The 14982-nt window shown below is 47.1% G+C and overlaps 1 protein-coding gene across 1 annotated transcript in view; it reads left to right on the plus strand.

The window, feature by feature from the left end:
* LOC142557074 (uncharacterized) overlaps positions 1-12896 on the plus strand; it is a 53409-nt gene extending 40513 nt beyond the window's left edge. The window contains exon 4 of the mRNA XM_075668643.1: positions 12453-12896. Within this exon, the coding sequence (XP_075524758.1) occupies positions 12453-12783 (331 nt within the window). The 3' untranslated portion in view covers positions 12784-12896. The remainder of the gene's footprint in view (positions 1-12452) is intronic.
* The last annotated feature ends 2086 nt before the right edge of the window (positions 12897-14982 follow it).

The raw sequence follows: 14982 nt of genomic DNA on the forward strand, positions 1-14982 counted from the left end.
AATTCTGTAGTCTGAAAGTACAGCAGCCTATGGTTGTCAAAATCGTGGGTGTTATTGAAACATGATCTTGTCTCTGAGAAGGTCATTTTTTGCGTCTTAGGTTTGGTGTACACTTGTGGCACTGTTTGCATGCTTCCTTCGGACCTAAGGTGGCTGCACCACTCAAGAAGTTTTACATCGAGCATGCAGGTTGAAGTGCTTGCCATGTGTACACATGGCTTTCGTTCATTGTTTCCTCGACATAGAACTGGCCTGTGGTTGTTAAGCAGGCTGGCAGCAACCGTGAGGTGCGGAGTGCCGAAGCCTAATACCATCATTCCCAACCCCCATGCACTGCAGGGTGCAAGCCTTTTGTCGCACCACAGATATTATACCTGCCCAAGCCATGGTTGTTATTGCTGAAAAAGACATTTCTTTTGCACATTGTCTTTACTGGGCAGTATAACAGAAATTTATTTATAGTGCCACTCTTTCAAGCTCCTTTAATGGACAGCCTAGGACATTCATACATCTTTACCATGAGGCAATATTACAAGAAATCTGCTGTTTGGCGTATCCAGACACCAGCAGGAATGATTTATTGTATGAAACGATTTATTGTATGATTTATTGTATGTATTTGTTGTATGAATTGTGTGAGAAGCTGTACAAAACACTGGCATAAGAGGAACAAAAATGAGAGCACAAAACATGCCATTTGTTCCTCATGTGTACATGTATTGCATGCCTGCCTTTGTATGTCATGAATCTTTACGAAATGCTGAGGCTTTTGTCGGTCAAACAAAGATTCAACGTTTCAGAGCTAATCAAACGCTGGCATCATACAGCAGCTTAAAAAAAGGAACACTGCTGCTGCTAAGTTTCCTGTTGCTAAGTTGCCATGACAAGTAAACAACTTACAATGAATGATACCAAAGTGAACCTTTGCGACTCTTCCAATATTTTTTATACTTTTCTTTAATATTTAATCACACTGACATTCTAATTGCCACCAGTGCAAAGTATCTTTAAAATGTGTCTTGCTCCATGTTGCTTGCTAAGAAGTAGCTGATGTAATGTTAAACAATAAGGTCTCGTGGGGGATCAAACTTTCTACAATCTGTCCTTTGTTGCGTGGCTTTTTTTGTTCTTCCAGTTTTTCATGTTCTGCACATAGTTCTTTGTGCCTGGTTGTTTTTGTGCATGCATCCACTTTCCGTGTTCTTGAAAAAAAACCAGTTATCAGCCTTTTGGTTCATGTCCCTGTTGTGCTTCTTGTAAGCCTTTGCAGTGTGTTATCAAATTAACGACTTTCGAACTACCTTCAACACAAGCCTTATTCAAGAACATCAGGATCTGTTTTTCAAACTTGCAGAGAATTTAGACCCAGGGTTGATACACATCGTTGAGGAAGAGCCGCCAGCTGCTCCAGCTGCTGTTGAAGGGGAATTTGAAGCGGCTACCGGGAGCGACAGTTCGCAGACGGCAAGCAGTCGCCGAGACCTTGAATGCGTCGGGGAAAGTGCCCCTAGCTATGAATGCGAGATGTGCCACAAGGTCTTCAACACCGATCAACGCCTGCTTCAGCACTCCGTAATGCATGGCCGCGAGTGGAAGTTCTGGTGCAATCACTGTGGGGCCAGCTTTCCACGTAGCGAAGATCTGTTGGAGCACGGGAGCACCCACGTCGACAAGCAGCTGCACCGCTGCTTGATCTGCCACAAGTCCTTCAACCATGCGGTCCTGCTTCGAGAGCATGTCTGGTGTCACACTGAGAAGCCGACATTCTACTGCCACCTGTGTCCCATGGTGTATGTTGTTTGAGTGATCTCTTTCTTTGCTTGTTTTAATCAAATGCCTTGACCATGGGACCTTGCACATTGCAGCTGCGCTAAGCATTTATAATCGAAGTTAGGTTTAATGAACCTTGATTTTATTGAATATTGTCACGTGGTCGTGACGTCAAAGAACACAGTAGCAATACTGTGAAAGGCAAAACTAGCTTTTATTGGGCGAACCTGTGCCCACAAAACAGGCTACACTTAAAGCACAACGAGAGCGGCGAACAAAGTCGGCGATCGTCGTAAATCTGATCAATGGGTCAAGCGTGTCGGCTTTTATACATAAATCGTCGAATGTTCTAGACTAATCGCTGGGACCTGCGCGCCTTCCACAAAGTTCTACATTATTTGCGTCGCGCACACATGCAATCAGATGACACAAGTTTCGGTCATAGACAGTGGATGTAACCATCGATAACATTCCAGAAACTTCCCACACATGCAAGCGCATCCTGCGCTGTGTGATAACATTTGTTAGGCGGTGAAATATGTCGCCCGATAAAGATAAGTACACGTGTCAATACCCCCCTCTTAAGAAGCATTGACCCGATGCTGCAAACGAAAGTAATAAAGAAAAGCACTCGTAGCAAAGAAACCAAAAATAAGGAAGTCGTTAGCGTGCGTAAAAGGGCTTCAGACGCACTACGTGGACCACTTCAGATCATGCCCGGCGCCGCTGTGACTGCGAAGTGGCGTCTGGCACGACCTCATAGTCCAGTTCGCCAACATGTCGGATGATCTTGTAGGGTCCGAAATAATGTCGCAATAGTTTCTCGCTGAGTCCTCGTCGACGTATTGGGGTCCAAACCCAAACACGGTCACCGGGCTGGTACTTGACAAAGCGTCTTCGGAGGTTGTAGTGTCGGCAGTCGGTACGCTGCTGGCTCTTGATCCGTAGGCGGGCGAGCTGTCGGGCTGCTTCGGCGTGCTGGAGATAGGTAGCGACGTCAAGATTCTCCTCCTCAGTGACATGCGGCAGCATGGCGTTGAGCGTCGTCGTCGGGTTCCTGCCGTAAACCAGCTTGAACGGCGTGATCTGTGTTTCTTGCACTGCTGTGTTGTAAGCGAAGGTTACGTACGGCAGGACGGCATCCCAGGTCTTGTGTTCGACGTCGACGTACATTGCTAGCATGTCGGCAAGGGTTCTATTCATGCGCTCCGTAAGACCATTCGTCTGTGGGTGGTAGGCAGTTGTCCTCCTGTGCCTTGTCTGACTGTACTGAAGAATGGCTTAGGTGAGCTCCGCTGTAAAGGCCGTTCCTCTGTCGGTGATGACTTCTGGGGCACCATGTCGCAGCAGAATGCTTTCAACGAAAAATTTTGCCACTTCGGCTGCGCTGCCTTTTGGCAGAGCTTTAGTTTCAGCGAAGCGGGTGAGGTAGACCGTCGCCACGATGATCCACTTATTTCCGGACATTGACGTCGGAAACGGTCCCAACAAGTCCATCCCGATCTGCTGAAAAGGTTGGCAGGGAGGCTTGATCGGCTGTAGCAATCCGGCTGGCCTTATGGGTGGTGTCTTGCGTCGCTGACAGTCTCGGCATGTCTTGACGTAACGGGCAACGTCGGCGGTTAGGCGCGGCCAGTAATACCTTTCTTGTATCCTCGATAGCGTCCGGGAGAAGCCGAGGTGCCCGGCGGTCGGATCGTCATGTAGGGCGCGCAGTACTTCTGAACACAGCGCCGACGGAACAACAAGAAGGTAGTTGGCGCGGACTGGTGAGAAGTTCTTCACAAGTAGATTGTTTTGAAGCGTGAAAGAAGGTAATCCGTGCTTAAATGCCCTGTGGACAACGTCGGTGTGCCCTTCCAAATCTTCGACAAGGCCTTTTAGCTCTGGGTCTGCCCATTGCTATTCAGCGAAGTCTGCCACGCTTATCAATCCAAGGAAGGCGTCGTCATTCTCATCATCTTGCGGCGGCGGGTCAATGGGGGCGCGTGATAGGCAATCGGCATCGCAGTGTTTTCGTCCGGACTTGTAGGTTACAGTGATGTCGTATCCTTGTAGTCTGAGGCTCCACCGCGCCAGTCATCCTGAAGGATCCTTTATATTTGCTAGCCAACACAACGCGTGATGGTCGCTGACGACTTTGAATGGCCTGCCATAAAGATAAGGGTGAAATTTTAGCTGTAGCCCAAATGATGGTGAGGCATTCCTTTTCGGTTGTAGAATAGTTGCCTTCCACTTTCGACAGCGACCGGCTAGCGTAAGCTATCACCTGTTCTATTCCGTTTCTCCTCTGGACTAGAACGGCACCGAGGCCTAGGCAACTGGCGTTAGTATGGATTTCTGTATCGGCGTACTCGTTGAAGTGCGCAAGTACCGGCGGTGACTGCATGCCTCATTTGAGTTCTTCAAATGTGTCGGCCTGCGGCGTTTCCCACTTGAACTCAACATCACATTTAGTTAGACATGTCAACGGCTCAGCGATGCGTGAAAAGTCCTTGACAAAGCACCTGTAGTAGGCACACATGCCAAGGAATCTATGCGCTGCCTTCTTGTGGATGGGTTGCGGGAACTGTGCGATGGCAGCTGTCTTTTGCGGGTCTGGACAGACACCAGATTTGCTGACTACGTGGCCTAGGAACAGAAGCTCATTGTAAGCGAAGCGGCATTTTTCCGGCTTCAGAGTAAGCCCTGATGACTTTATGGCCTCTAGTACTGTCGCAAGCCACCTGAGGTGATCGTCGAAATTTCCAGCGAAAATGATGACGTCATCCAAGTAAATGAGACCGGTCTGCCACTTCAGTCCTGCTAAAACCGTGTCCATCACATGCTGGAATGTTGCAGGCGCCGAGCACAGTCCGAATGGCATAACCTTGAACTCGTAGAGGCCGTCTGGGGTGATGAATGCCGTCTTTTCACGATCTCTTTCGTTCACTTCTATTTGCCAATAGCCAGACTTGAGGTCCATCGACGAGAAGTATTTAGCGTTGCAGAGCCGATCTAATGCGTCGTCTATTCGTGGGAGGGGGTATACGTCCTTCTTCGTGATCTTGTTCAGACGACTTTAATCCACGCAGAAACGTAGGGTTCCATCCTTTTTCTTCACCAAGACTACAGGAGATACCCGCGGGCTTTTGGACGATGTCATCGTCCAAAGATGGATGATGTCATCGCGCAGCATTAAGTCGACTTGGTGCCTTATAGCCTCACATTCTCGTGTAGAAACTCGATAAGGGCTCTGGCGGAGTGGTCGAGCACACTCTTCGGTTATTATGCGGTGCTTTGCGATTGGCTTTGATGACGTCGAAAAGCACTCTTTGTATCGTCGAAGTAAGCTTCTCAGCTGTTGTTGCTTAATCATGGGAAGACTTGGATTTATGTCGAAGTCTGGTTCAGGAAATACGGTCGTCGGGTTACATGTGGCAGAATCCGAGAGGACAAACGCATTGCTGGTTTCCAGAATTCCCTCGATGTATGCGATCGTCATGCCCTTGTTCATGTGCTTGAACTCCTGGCTGAAATTTGTCAGCAACACTTTCGTGTTTCCTCTGTGCAGTCGAGCGACTCCTTTAGCGACGCAAATTTCATGATCGAGCAGTAGATGTTGGTCGTCTTTGATGACGCCTTCTACGTCAGCGGGTATTACTGTGCCAACCGAAATAACAATGCTCGAGCGAGGCGGGATGCTCACATGATCTTCGAGCACACTCAATTCTTGCCATGAAGATTCCAGTCGGCGTAATGAGGTGTCCTCCAGTGGTCCGAATTTGAGCGCCTTCCCATGCAGTTTTAACTTTCTTCAACTGGGCGGTGATGTGTCCACTCATTACGGAGTAATTGGCCCCTGTGTCAACTAAGGTAGTGACTGGGTGGCCGTCCAGAAGCACGTCGAGGTCGGTGGTTCTTTGTCTGGCGTTGCAGTTGGGTCTTGGCGTCGGATCACGGCTGCGTCATGTTGAACTCAGGCTGGAACATCGCGTCGTCAAGTCTTTCGTCGGTGTAGTCTTGGCTGCCTGACTTCGTCGGGACAGCGGCGTGTCTTCTTTAGGTTGTCGAGATAGTCTCTTTGTCATCTTCGTCTGCGGCGGAGGATCTCCATCAGTTCGACGAACAGCAACCGCACTTCCATCCGTTGCTGCTTTTAGTTTTCCAGATATGGGCTCGCTGACCACCCCTGTACTAGGCCAGTGTATGGTCAGCGCTGCGGCGACAGGTAGCGGCCTGGTGATGGCGAACGCGACGGTCGTCGAGAGCTCCACTGATTAGCGGCGAGGTAGTCGGCGATATCGCGAGGGCGTTCACCTTGCTGCGAGCACGGACCGTTGACGGCGAAACCTCACAGTCCCATCTCCCGGTACGGGCATCGTCGGTAGATATGACCCGCTTCTCCGTAGTGGTAGCAGGGCGGGAAATGGTCAGGAGCGCGCCAGACATCTGTCTTCCTCGGGAAGCTGCGCTGGGCGACGGGTGGTCGTGCTGGCGGCGGCGGTGGTGGTCGACGGAATTGCGGCGTTACGGGGCCCTGGCGCGGTCGTGGAGGGGGACCTTGACGGCGGGCAACGGCGGCGTAGGTCATCGCTTGCGGCTGAGGCTGCGGCGATTCAAGGGCTACTTCGACTTGTTGTTGGAGCTGCTCACGTACGGTCTTGGCAATCGAAGCCACTTGAGGCTGTGATGATGGGAAAAGCTTCTAAGCTTCTGTAGCTCCTCCCGCACGACCGCTCGGATATTCTCGCGTAGGTCATCGGTGACCATTGACTGAACTTCAGCGTAGTTTGTTGAGTTTGTGCAGCGGTCGAATTGCCGGTTTCGCACCTCGAGTGTCTTCTCGATGCTGGTGGCCTCGCGGAGAAACTCGTCGACGGTTTTCGGTGGGCTTCGTACCATTCCGGCAAAAAGTTCCTCCTTCACACCACGCACGAGTAGGCTGACTTTCTTCTCCTCTGGCATTTCAGGGTCGGCGTGGCGGAATAGACGGCTCATTTCCTCAGTGAAGATCGCAATTATCTCATTAGGTAGCTGCACCCCGGTTTCTAATAGCGCTTGGGCTCGTTCTTTGCGTACGACGTTTGCGAACGTCTGCAGGAAGCCGCTTCGGAACAGCTCCCAGGTCGTTAAGGTGGCTTCTCGGTTCTCGAACCACGTCCTGGCAGCATCTTCCGATGCGAAGAAGACGTGTCGCAGTTTGTCGTCGCTGTTCCAGTTGCTAAAAGCAGCGACCCTCTCGTATGTCTCAAGCCAGCTTTCCAGGTCCTCGAACGTTGAGCCGCGGAACGTCGGAGGCTCCCTGGGCTGCTGCAGCACGATGGGGGACGCTGGGGCTGCCATTGGGGTGGACTTGGTGGCGATCTTCCTGGTCGTCTCAGGCAAAAGTCTGTGCTCCGGGGGCAGTTGTTGAAGACAGCGGCTTGCTCGATGATCTGGAACTACGTTGGTGTTCTCTTTGCGGTCCGGGCTTGGATCATGGCTTGTCGGGGGCGTCCGGTACATGAAGGAAAAGCACCTCCACCAGAGGTCATGTGGTCATGACGTCAAAGAACACAGTTGCAATACTGTGAAAGGTAAAATTAGCTTTTATTGGGTGAACCTGTGCCCACAAAACAGACTACACTTAAAGCACAACGAGAGCGGCGAACACAGTCGGCGATCGTCGTAAATCTGATCAACGGGTCAAGCGCGTCGGCTTTTGTACATAAATCGTCGAATGTTCTAGACTAATTGCTGGGACCTGCGTGCCTTCCACAAAGTTCTACATTATTCGCGTTGTGCACAAATGCAATCAAATTACAGAAGTTTCGGTCACAGACAGTGGATGGAACCATCGATAACATTCCAGAAACTTGCCACACATGCAAGCGCGTCCTGCGCTGTGCGATAACATTTGTTAGGCGGTGAAATGTGTCGCCCGATGAAGATAAGTACATGTGTCAATATTCTATTTAAGGATGTGCTTTTAATTCCTTTACTCACGTTCGTAGAGCCTAACATGCTGAAAACCTGAAAGCAATGAAGTAAAATTGACATATTGCATGATTTAGCAATGCAGGAATATCGATAAAATAAGTGCATGCCATGTTTCAGTTCATGTGGTGGACAACGTTGGCCTGTTAAAGGAGTTCTGACGTAAGATTTTCGGCTTACTTCAAGGAAAATATTGGCTAAGCATCAGAGTCCCATATATAATTTACTATAGTTAATTCGAATAACATGAGTTTCAGTACCCACAGGGTGGGTGTTTCATGGCATCATGATATGTTTGCTCGCTCCACCGCTGCGATTGCTGTTGCTGTACACAACTGTAACGTGTAGAAATGCCTGAAGCACTCCTGGTTTTATATTTATGAGCAACATCATCACACATATTCTCATAACTATGTGGCATCTCCTAATTTTCAGTGTGTTAAGACGTCGTAAGCTGCGTTTACATGAATGTGACAGTGTCGCATCGCATTTCTAGCACATTGCATTCATGTAAACAGCGGTAATGCGCTAGGAAGGCATCGCATTAATGCACCAGGCGAGGGTAGATTCACAGGCGCGAGTCGACTCTTGTGGAGCATGTAAACGCAGGATCTTCGCATTAGGAATTATGGGAAGGAATTAGTTGCGGGACTGCCGCGCTGGTGAAGCTGCGAGATAGCAACGCCCGAAGCAGAAGCAAAATGGCGTCCCCCACGGCAACTTCGCGCACCGCAGCGTGCTCTATGCGAAGCTGTTTCTCGGCACTCAGCCACCAACGTGCACTTCGCCCACTAACGGAAACTAGTTACACCGGAAGTCGGCTGCACTTCCCTTATACGACACCATGTGGTGCTAATTTCTCAGGAGAGTAGCGAGAGTTAATGCACTACATGTAAACGGCGTCGCATCGCCTTTCCCAAATCCTCTTGGAAATGCGATGCGATCACGCCACTGTCACATTCATGCAAATGGGGCTATAGTAATGTAAATTATACGGCACTTCCAGACCTACTTTAGTATCAAATTAAAATGTCTTGCTGCTAAGTGCAAGAAGTATGTGTGGCACTGTTTTGACACCTTTGAAGATATCTGCCGGTACTTGTTTCGAATATTTGCCCCTCCCATAAAGGAACACCAAATGCACACAACAGATGACTACATATGCAGAGATAAATACACCTATTTTGTTTATGAGCAAATATAATGTATCGTGTAAGCATTTCGAGTGCTTCTAGTTTAACAAATGTTCTGAGATTATCAGAAATCATTGTCAGGTCCCATCAACTTCGTCAAGTTGAGGATTATCTTTGTTGTAGGAAGGTTCTGATTATGAAGAGCAGTAGAAAGGCAACCTCATCAACATATCTAAGCAGTCACCACGTCTTGCACCAATTGCACAAACATTTTAGCTATGAAACAATAGTTATACCCGTTAAAGAACAGCCAACTGCACATGCACATATTTACATGTACATAGATTACATGTATGCACCGGTGTCAAATAATGTCGATGATACCAAATCCAGCACTACCAGACCTACTTTAGCATCAAATTAAAGCATCTTGAAGGTGTGCCTTTGAATAGATAATGTCTAACCAACTAGCCGACCAATGCCTCCTGATCTTAAACATGTTTCCCAAATCGTGCCTGCTAAGTGTTATTATTTTATGTCTGAGAAGCCGGTTGTAGAGTATCAACAACTTTGGATGTATGTGCCAGCACTCCTTCGTGAAGGTTTGCCACCCTTATGGAGGAACACAAGATGCACTCAACACTCTTGATGCCTATGTGAACTGCGTATGCAGAGATAAATACATCATTTTTTGTGCTTGGGTGTATGCGATGCAATTCTCATGAGTGTTTTCGACTTAACAAAGTGCTTGAATGAAAGGAAATAATTCTCAGGTCCCACTGGCTTCATTAAAAGAAAGTTTAACTAAGTTTCTGTGAAGGTTTTAATCATTAGCAGTAGTCTTGTTACTGCAAGACAAACAACCTTGTGAACATATATTAGACCTTGCACTAATTGCCCAAACATACCAATGAGCACAGAAATATTCATCACTTTAACCAGTTCTCTGCATCTTCTGGATACTTTTTTGTACGTGCGCACTTTTGCTCCATTAGATGAAATGTTAACTGTTGTGCACAGCATGTGCAGTTGACTCACTCCTTGCTTCCAAGTTCAATTGAAACATCATTGCTTTACGCTTATGTTCCAAATCATCTTAGCCTACACCTTATGTGAGGCGTCTAATGTTGCCTACCATTGCTCACTGCATTGTAGTGACTTTTTTTTATTCTCCAAGCTTGAAAGGAAAATGCCTGTTTTTGGCTGCACAGAAAGATTTTTTTTATATTGCCTGAAGGATTCATGCTTTCCTACAGGTGGCTGGTTGGCAACATATATTTAGAATCTTTGACTACATTTCACACAAGAGGCAACAGCTGCGACATATTTGTGGCCTCACTTTAACCCGATCTTGACTCAACAAGGCAGACAAAATGGTCATCCTTGGTCATCCTGTTTATGCCTAAGATGGCCGATGGATCACATTTTGTTTAAAATAGTGCGTTGTCATTAAATATGAAAACTGCAGTGTTAGATTCCTCCTTCTTTATATGGTCTTCTTGTATTCTAGCATTAAAGCAGTGTTGATGACATATTTTTTAATGTGGGGCATTCTTGGTATGTTTAACCCAGTTTTCTGTAACAGCTCACTGGTGACATACCTGGCCGTCTTCGTCTGCCGATCCTGAATATTGTGCAAAATTAAAATGTGGGCCTATCCCAGGGGCTGCTGAGTGTGTGGCAGTATGTATGTACCGCTCTTTAATGAACCTCTGTGATGCCAACTTGGGTCATTGCTGCCATACACCTCTCTGGCAACCTAATAAACAGCAAACCGTGAGAAGTTTGCAGACAAGTTCTGCTAATTACTGGAGGCACATAAACCTGTTTTGGTACAAAAGAGGGTGACATATTGAACATGGCCAAAGTTCCTTGAGTAATTTTACCACATTTGTCGAGATGCTTAGTCCAAGGGTGCAGGATCAAATCCCAGCCATAGTGGCCGCATCTCGATTGGGGCAAAATGCAAAAGTGGCCATGTGCTTTACATTGAATGCACCTCAAAGAACCCCAGGTACTCAAAATTAAACCGTGGTATTGCACTAGGGTTGGCCTCATGATGATATCATAGTCTTGGTATATAAACCCCAGAATCTATATTTTTTAAATTTTACCAAGATAGGTTGCTGGCTAAATTTGTAATAAAAAAGGTCACCGATTCGCTAAGGTTCCAAAAAGGCAAAGTTGTCCTTAAAATGACTACAATGTAACTAAATTTAATCACTTTTTTCCTAAAATATCTGCGCTGGATGAAAAAAGGATGCCATAGGCAAATGTAGTATCAAGCTTAAGTGATACGTTATTGGTGCAATATGTTCAAACATCTAAGCAAGAAAAGTATGCAAACTTAGAAAAGTGTGAAGTCTCCACTTTGAAAATACACTTCCAGCTGCTGTCACATTGATGTCCCATTTATAAATGATTAATTGTGGCAAACCATGGATTGTAAGGAAACTTGACAATTTTGAGTTTAAGTTAGCATAATAGAGAGTTTTAGAATAAGTGCCCCAAACGTTTTGGGGCCCCAAAGAAATAGCGTCGAAGCCACTGCACATGCGCAAGACGCAAACTGCGTTTGGGTTATGCGTTGGGAACGCTATTTCACCGATTTAGCGGGAGCCGAAATAGCGTCCCCAAAAGCTTTGCGTCAGCAAACATGGCGGCACCCATCGAAGCGACGGCTCTAACCTAGCACTAAACTGGGTTTGATTCGGGGTAACGCGTGCAGTTCGCAAGCTAGGAGAAGTGACTGCGGTTATCGCTTTCTCTCAACTAGCGTGTGTTATGATGATTGATTCATTAGACGCCGCTGATTCCAAATTCAATTGTGGATTTTATGGCTCGTAGGCCTAACACGGCTAAGCTTGGCTTTGGTAGGCACGTAAAGATAGTTTGCTCAAAACTAAGCGCAACTAATTGTTTGCTGCTTACAGAATAACCTCTAAATTGTAATTAAACGCGAATACACGCAAGTCAAAATTACTATTCCTATCATAAAATGGTATATTTTATTTCATTATTTCTAATAGCTTTTCTTTGACGCCGTAGTAGCGCTGTCAGCGCAAGACGCTATCCGCAAACGCAAAACCCTATTCTAAAGCTCTTCACTCCTTCACGCCAACACCCGCAAAGCTCTTTGGGGCCCCAAATATTGGGGCCCCTATTCTAAAACTCTCTAATGTAATAGTTCTGTATTGCCAAATTTATTTATTTTCTTGCAGAAAAAACTTATTTGTATGATAGCTTGTCAAAAGAGCCATGTGCATAGAGTCATTATGCAGAGGTGTAACGCTATTCAATCCCAAACATCATGTAAATGAATAAATTAACTGTCAATGAATAGGATGACTGAGTATGTTAGCAATGCGAGAAATTGCAAGAATTATAGCAAGAATATTTTACCCTGTGTCTTTTTGCTATCTCTGCATATGGACATGCCCCACTTCGCCCAACAGCTTACTTTTGCATTGAAGACTCAGCACCCAACCAAACGTTTGATATTTGTTTGACTTGAGTGGCATTTCAAGTTATCACAAGTTTTCAATGTTGTGCCTACTTAGCTGCAAGTTTTCACTTTCATCTTCGTCTCAGGTTTCCTGTGCAGCAGCAGCTGTCAAAGCACCTGCGCACCCACGATCGGAACGAGCCCTATGCATGTGACCAGTGCGATGCCACTTTCGTCTTCGAGGCAGAGCTGATGAAGCATAAGAAGAAGCACAAGGAAGTTCGGCGTCACAAGTGCCCGGAGTGCAGCAAGGCCTTCCTCCGGAAGTGCCACCTGGCTGAGCACCAAAATATACACACGGGGGATCGTCCGTTCAGCTGCAAAATCTGCACAAAAAAGTTTGCGCGCCGGACCCACTTGGCTTTACACATGCGGAAGCATGGAGAGAAAACTAATGTCCAGCCATCAGACTCCTAGGCTGGTCCTGCGCATACCTTCGGTTAAGATTTAAATCTCCACTGGAGCAGTTGGTGTCTACCAGATGTGGTCTGTGTAAACATCTCACGAAAGTAAAGGCATTGGTTGCACTTTTTTTTGTCTTTTTGTGGCATTAGCACAGTCTGCATGCGAGCTAATGATGTACATGTTGTAATATGTCATCCCTCTACCTGAAGCACAGCAAACGCTAGCTCTTTTGAAGGCTTGTTTATGCATAAGCAAGGCTTGGGGGGCTGGCTTGTTACTCCAAAATGGGGAGTATTGAAGCATGATAGGCTGATTGGTTTAACCGGGAAGGTCGTCCCCATCTTTATTTCTTGCAGAGTTAGAATATACAGTTCTTGTCAGCAATAGCTGGGCCAACAATAGAAGCTAATGGAGGTTTGTGGATGACACATACAATTATATTGGCATTAGCATTGCAACAGAGTATATGTTGAAACTGTAAGGTTATTTAACTGCCACATTTGCACAGAAGGATAAATGTATGCAGAAGCCATGTTGTTAGAGTGCAATAAAAAATTGTCAAACATTTTTCATGCATCAACGCTGCTTTGTTTGGGCTTGTTTGTTCCTTTTGTTTACAATCTTCTTCAAATCCTCACCGTTCTTTATCACTTTTCACACTCAACTTTGGGAATGAGTAGTTCCTACGGATAAGCTGACTTTTCTGCAAAGCCTTACCTTGACATATTTTTCAATGTCTATGCACTGTAGTGTATACCCTTATTAAGCTGAATGATAAAGCAAACAAAGAGATCACTCAGTTGCACATCTGAAACTAACAAATAGAAAAAAGGCAGAAGCTCCAACTCAATGACATGTAACTGAGTAGAGCATTGTATCACTCTGCTCTGGCAAGACGCGTAGTACCCCTCGTATCATTATAGAGAATAACAAGAAATAGAAACCTTGAAGATGATTTTGGGTAACTTCGGATTGTTTATAATGCTGCATCTAGCAAGATGCAGTTAAACCTCGATATACCGAAGTTGGTAAAATTGGCAATTTGCTTTGTTATATTGAAATTTGGTTGTATTGCAGTTAGACCTTTTATGCAAGTAAGGACAGTCGCCGATACATTTTTCTTGCACGGAAAGGAGCCACAAAATTTTCCTAATTATAGGGTAATGGAGAAAGCAAATCTGAACGTAAGAACAATTCATTTTCGTAAATTTGGGAGTCTGCTACGAATGATGCGGTTTCATGTCACATAACTCGACGATATCTTGTGGGGTCTCTCACACCCGTGCTCTTGGGACAAAGGAACGACAACGCAGTAGTGCAAACAATCACAAGGGCATTTATTGCACCTTTCATAGATCAATGCCTGCTAGCCGAGTTGCTATCCACAAAACATGCCGATGGGCGCGCGACAAATCTAGAAGTCCGACTCACCGCGACCGGAAAACGAGCGAATATGTTCGCTCCATGCTGGATCCCAACGCCTGGTCGTTCGCGCGTACTGTCACGCGAATGGTGGCGCATTCCAAGGCGGCCACGCGAGGCGGTCTCGCAGAAGCATGGGTCGGCGGCGCGCGGGATGTACACGCCGTTCGCCGACGCGCCGGGGAAGAGACAGCCCGTCCTCCCTTGCGCCCCCAAGTAACCCTGCCGTGAGGCGGCGTTAGCAACGCAACACTCGCGCCATCTCTCGCACTGCGCCCCAACCACATCGACCGCCGCGGGCATCACGCAGGCCACGCGGCGAAGCCGGATTACAGGAGACGCGCCATGCGGGAAAAACATATCAGGGGACGCGCGCGAGTCGCGCATCCCCACAATTTTCACATCGGCGGTACGAATTAAGCGAAGCCAGCCACGCGCTTGTGTGCACTCCACCCCGCACCTGATAGCGTCGTGCGCACTGGGACGATTCTGTTAGTGAACGCCTCAGCTGCCTCTTGCTCGAACAGGTCACCGAAACTCGAGGTTACACAGGCTCCAATATTAAATGCGCGGGAAGAAAGCTTACCTGGTGCCACGCCCACTCTGTTCACACGCGGCAGATTACCTCTAAAGCAGGGTACACGACTGCGTACGCACTAAGCCGTGCTTACAGCTATGCGCAGCCACGGCCGAAACGTGCACCAGAAATCGAACCATGTGCGAACATAACCCCCACTTCGCCACCCCTCTCCCTGCTTCGTGTGTGCTTGATCGCATTACTGCGAGCTC

The sequence above is a fragment of the Dermacentor variabilis genome, chromosome 9 (genome assembly GCF_050947875.1).
Source record: "Dermacentor variabilis isolate Ectoservices chromosome 9, ASM5094787v1, whole genome shotgun sequence".
Classification (NCBI taxonomy): domain Eukaryota; kingdom Metazoa; phylum Arthropoda; class Arachnida; order Ixodida; family Ixodidae; genus Dermacentor; species Dermacentor variabilis.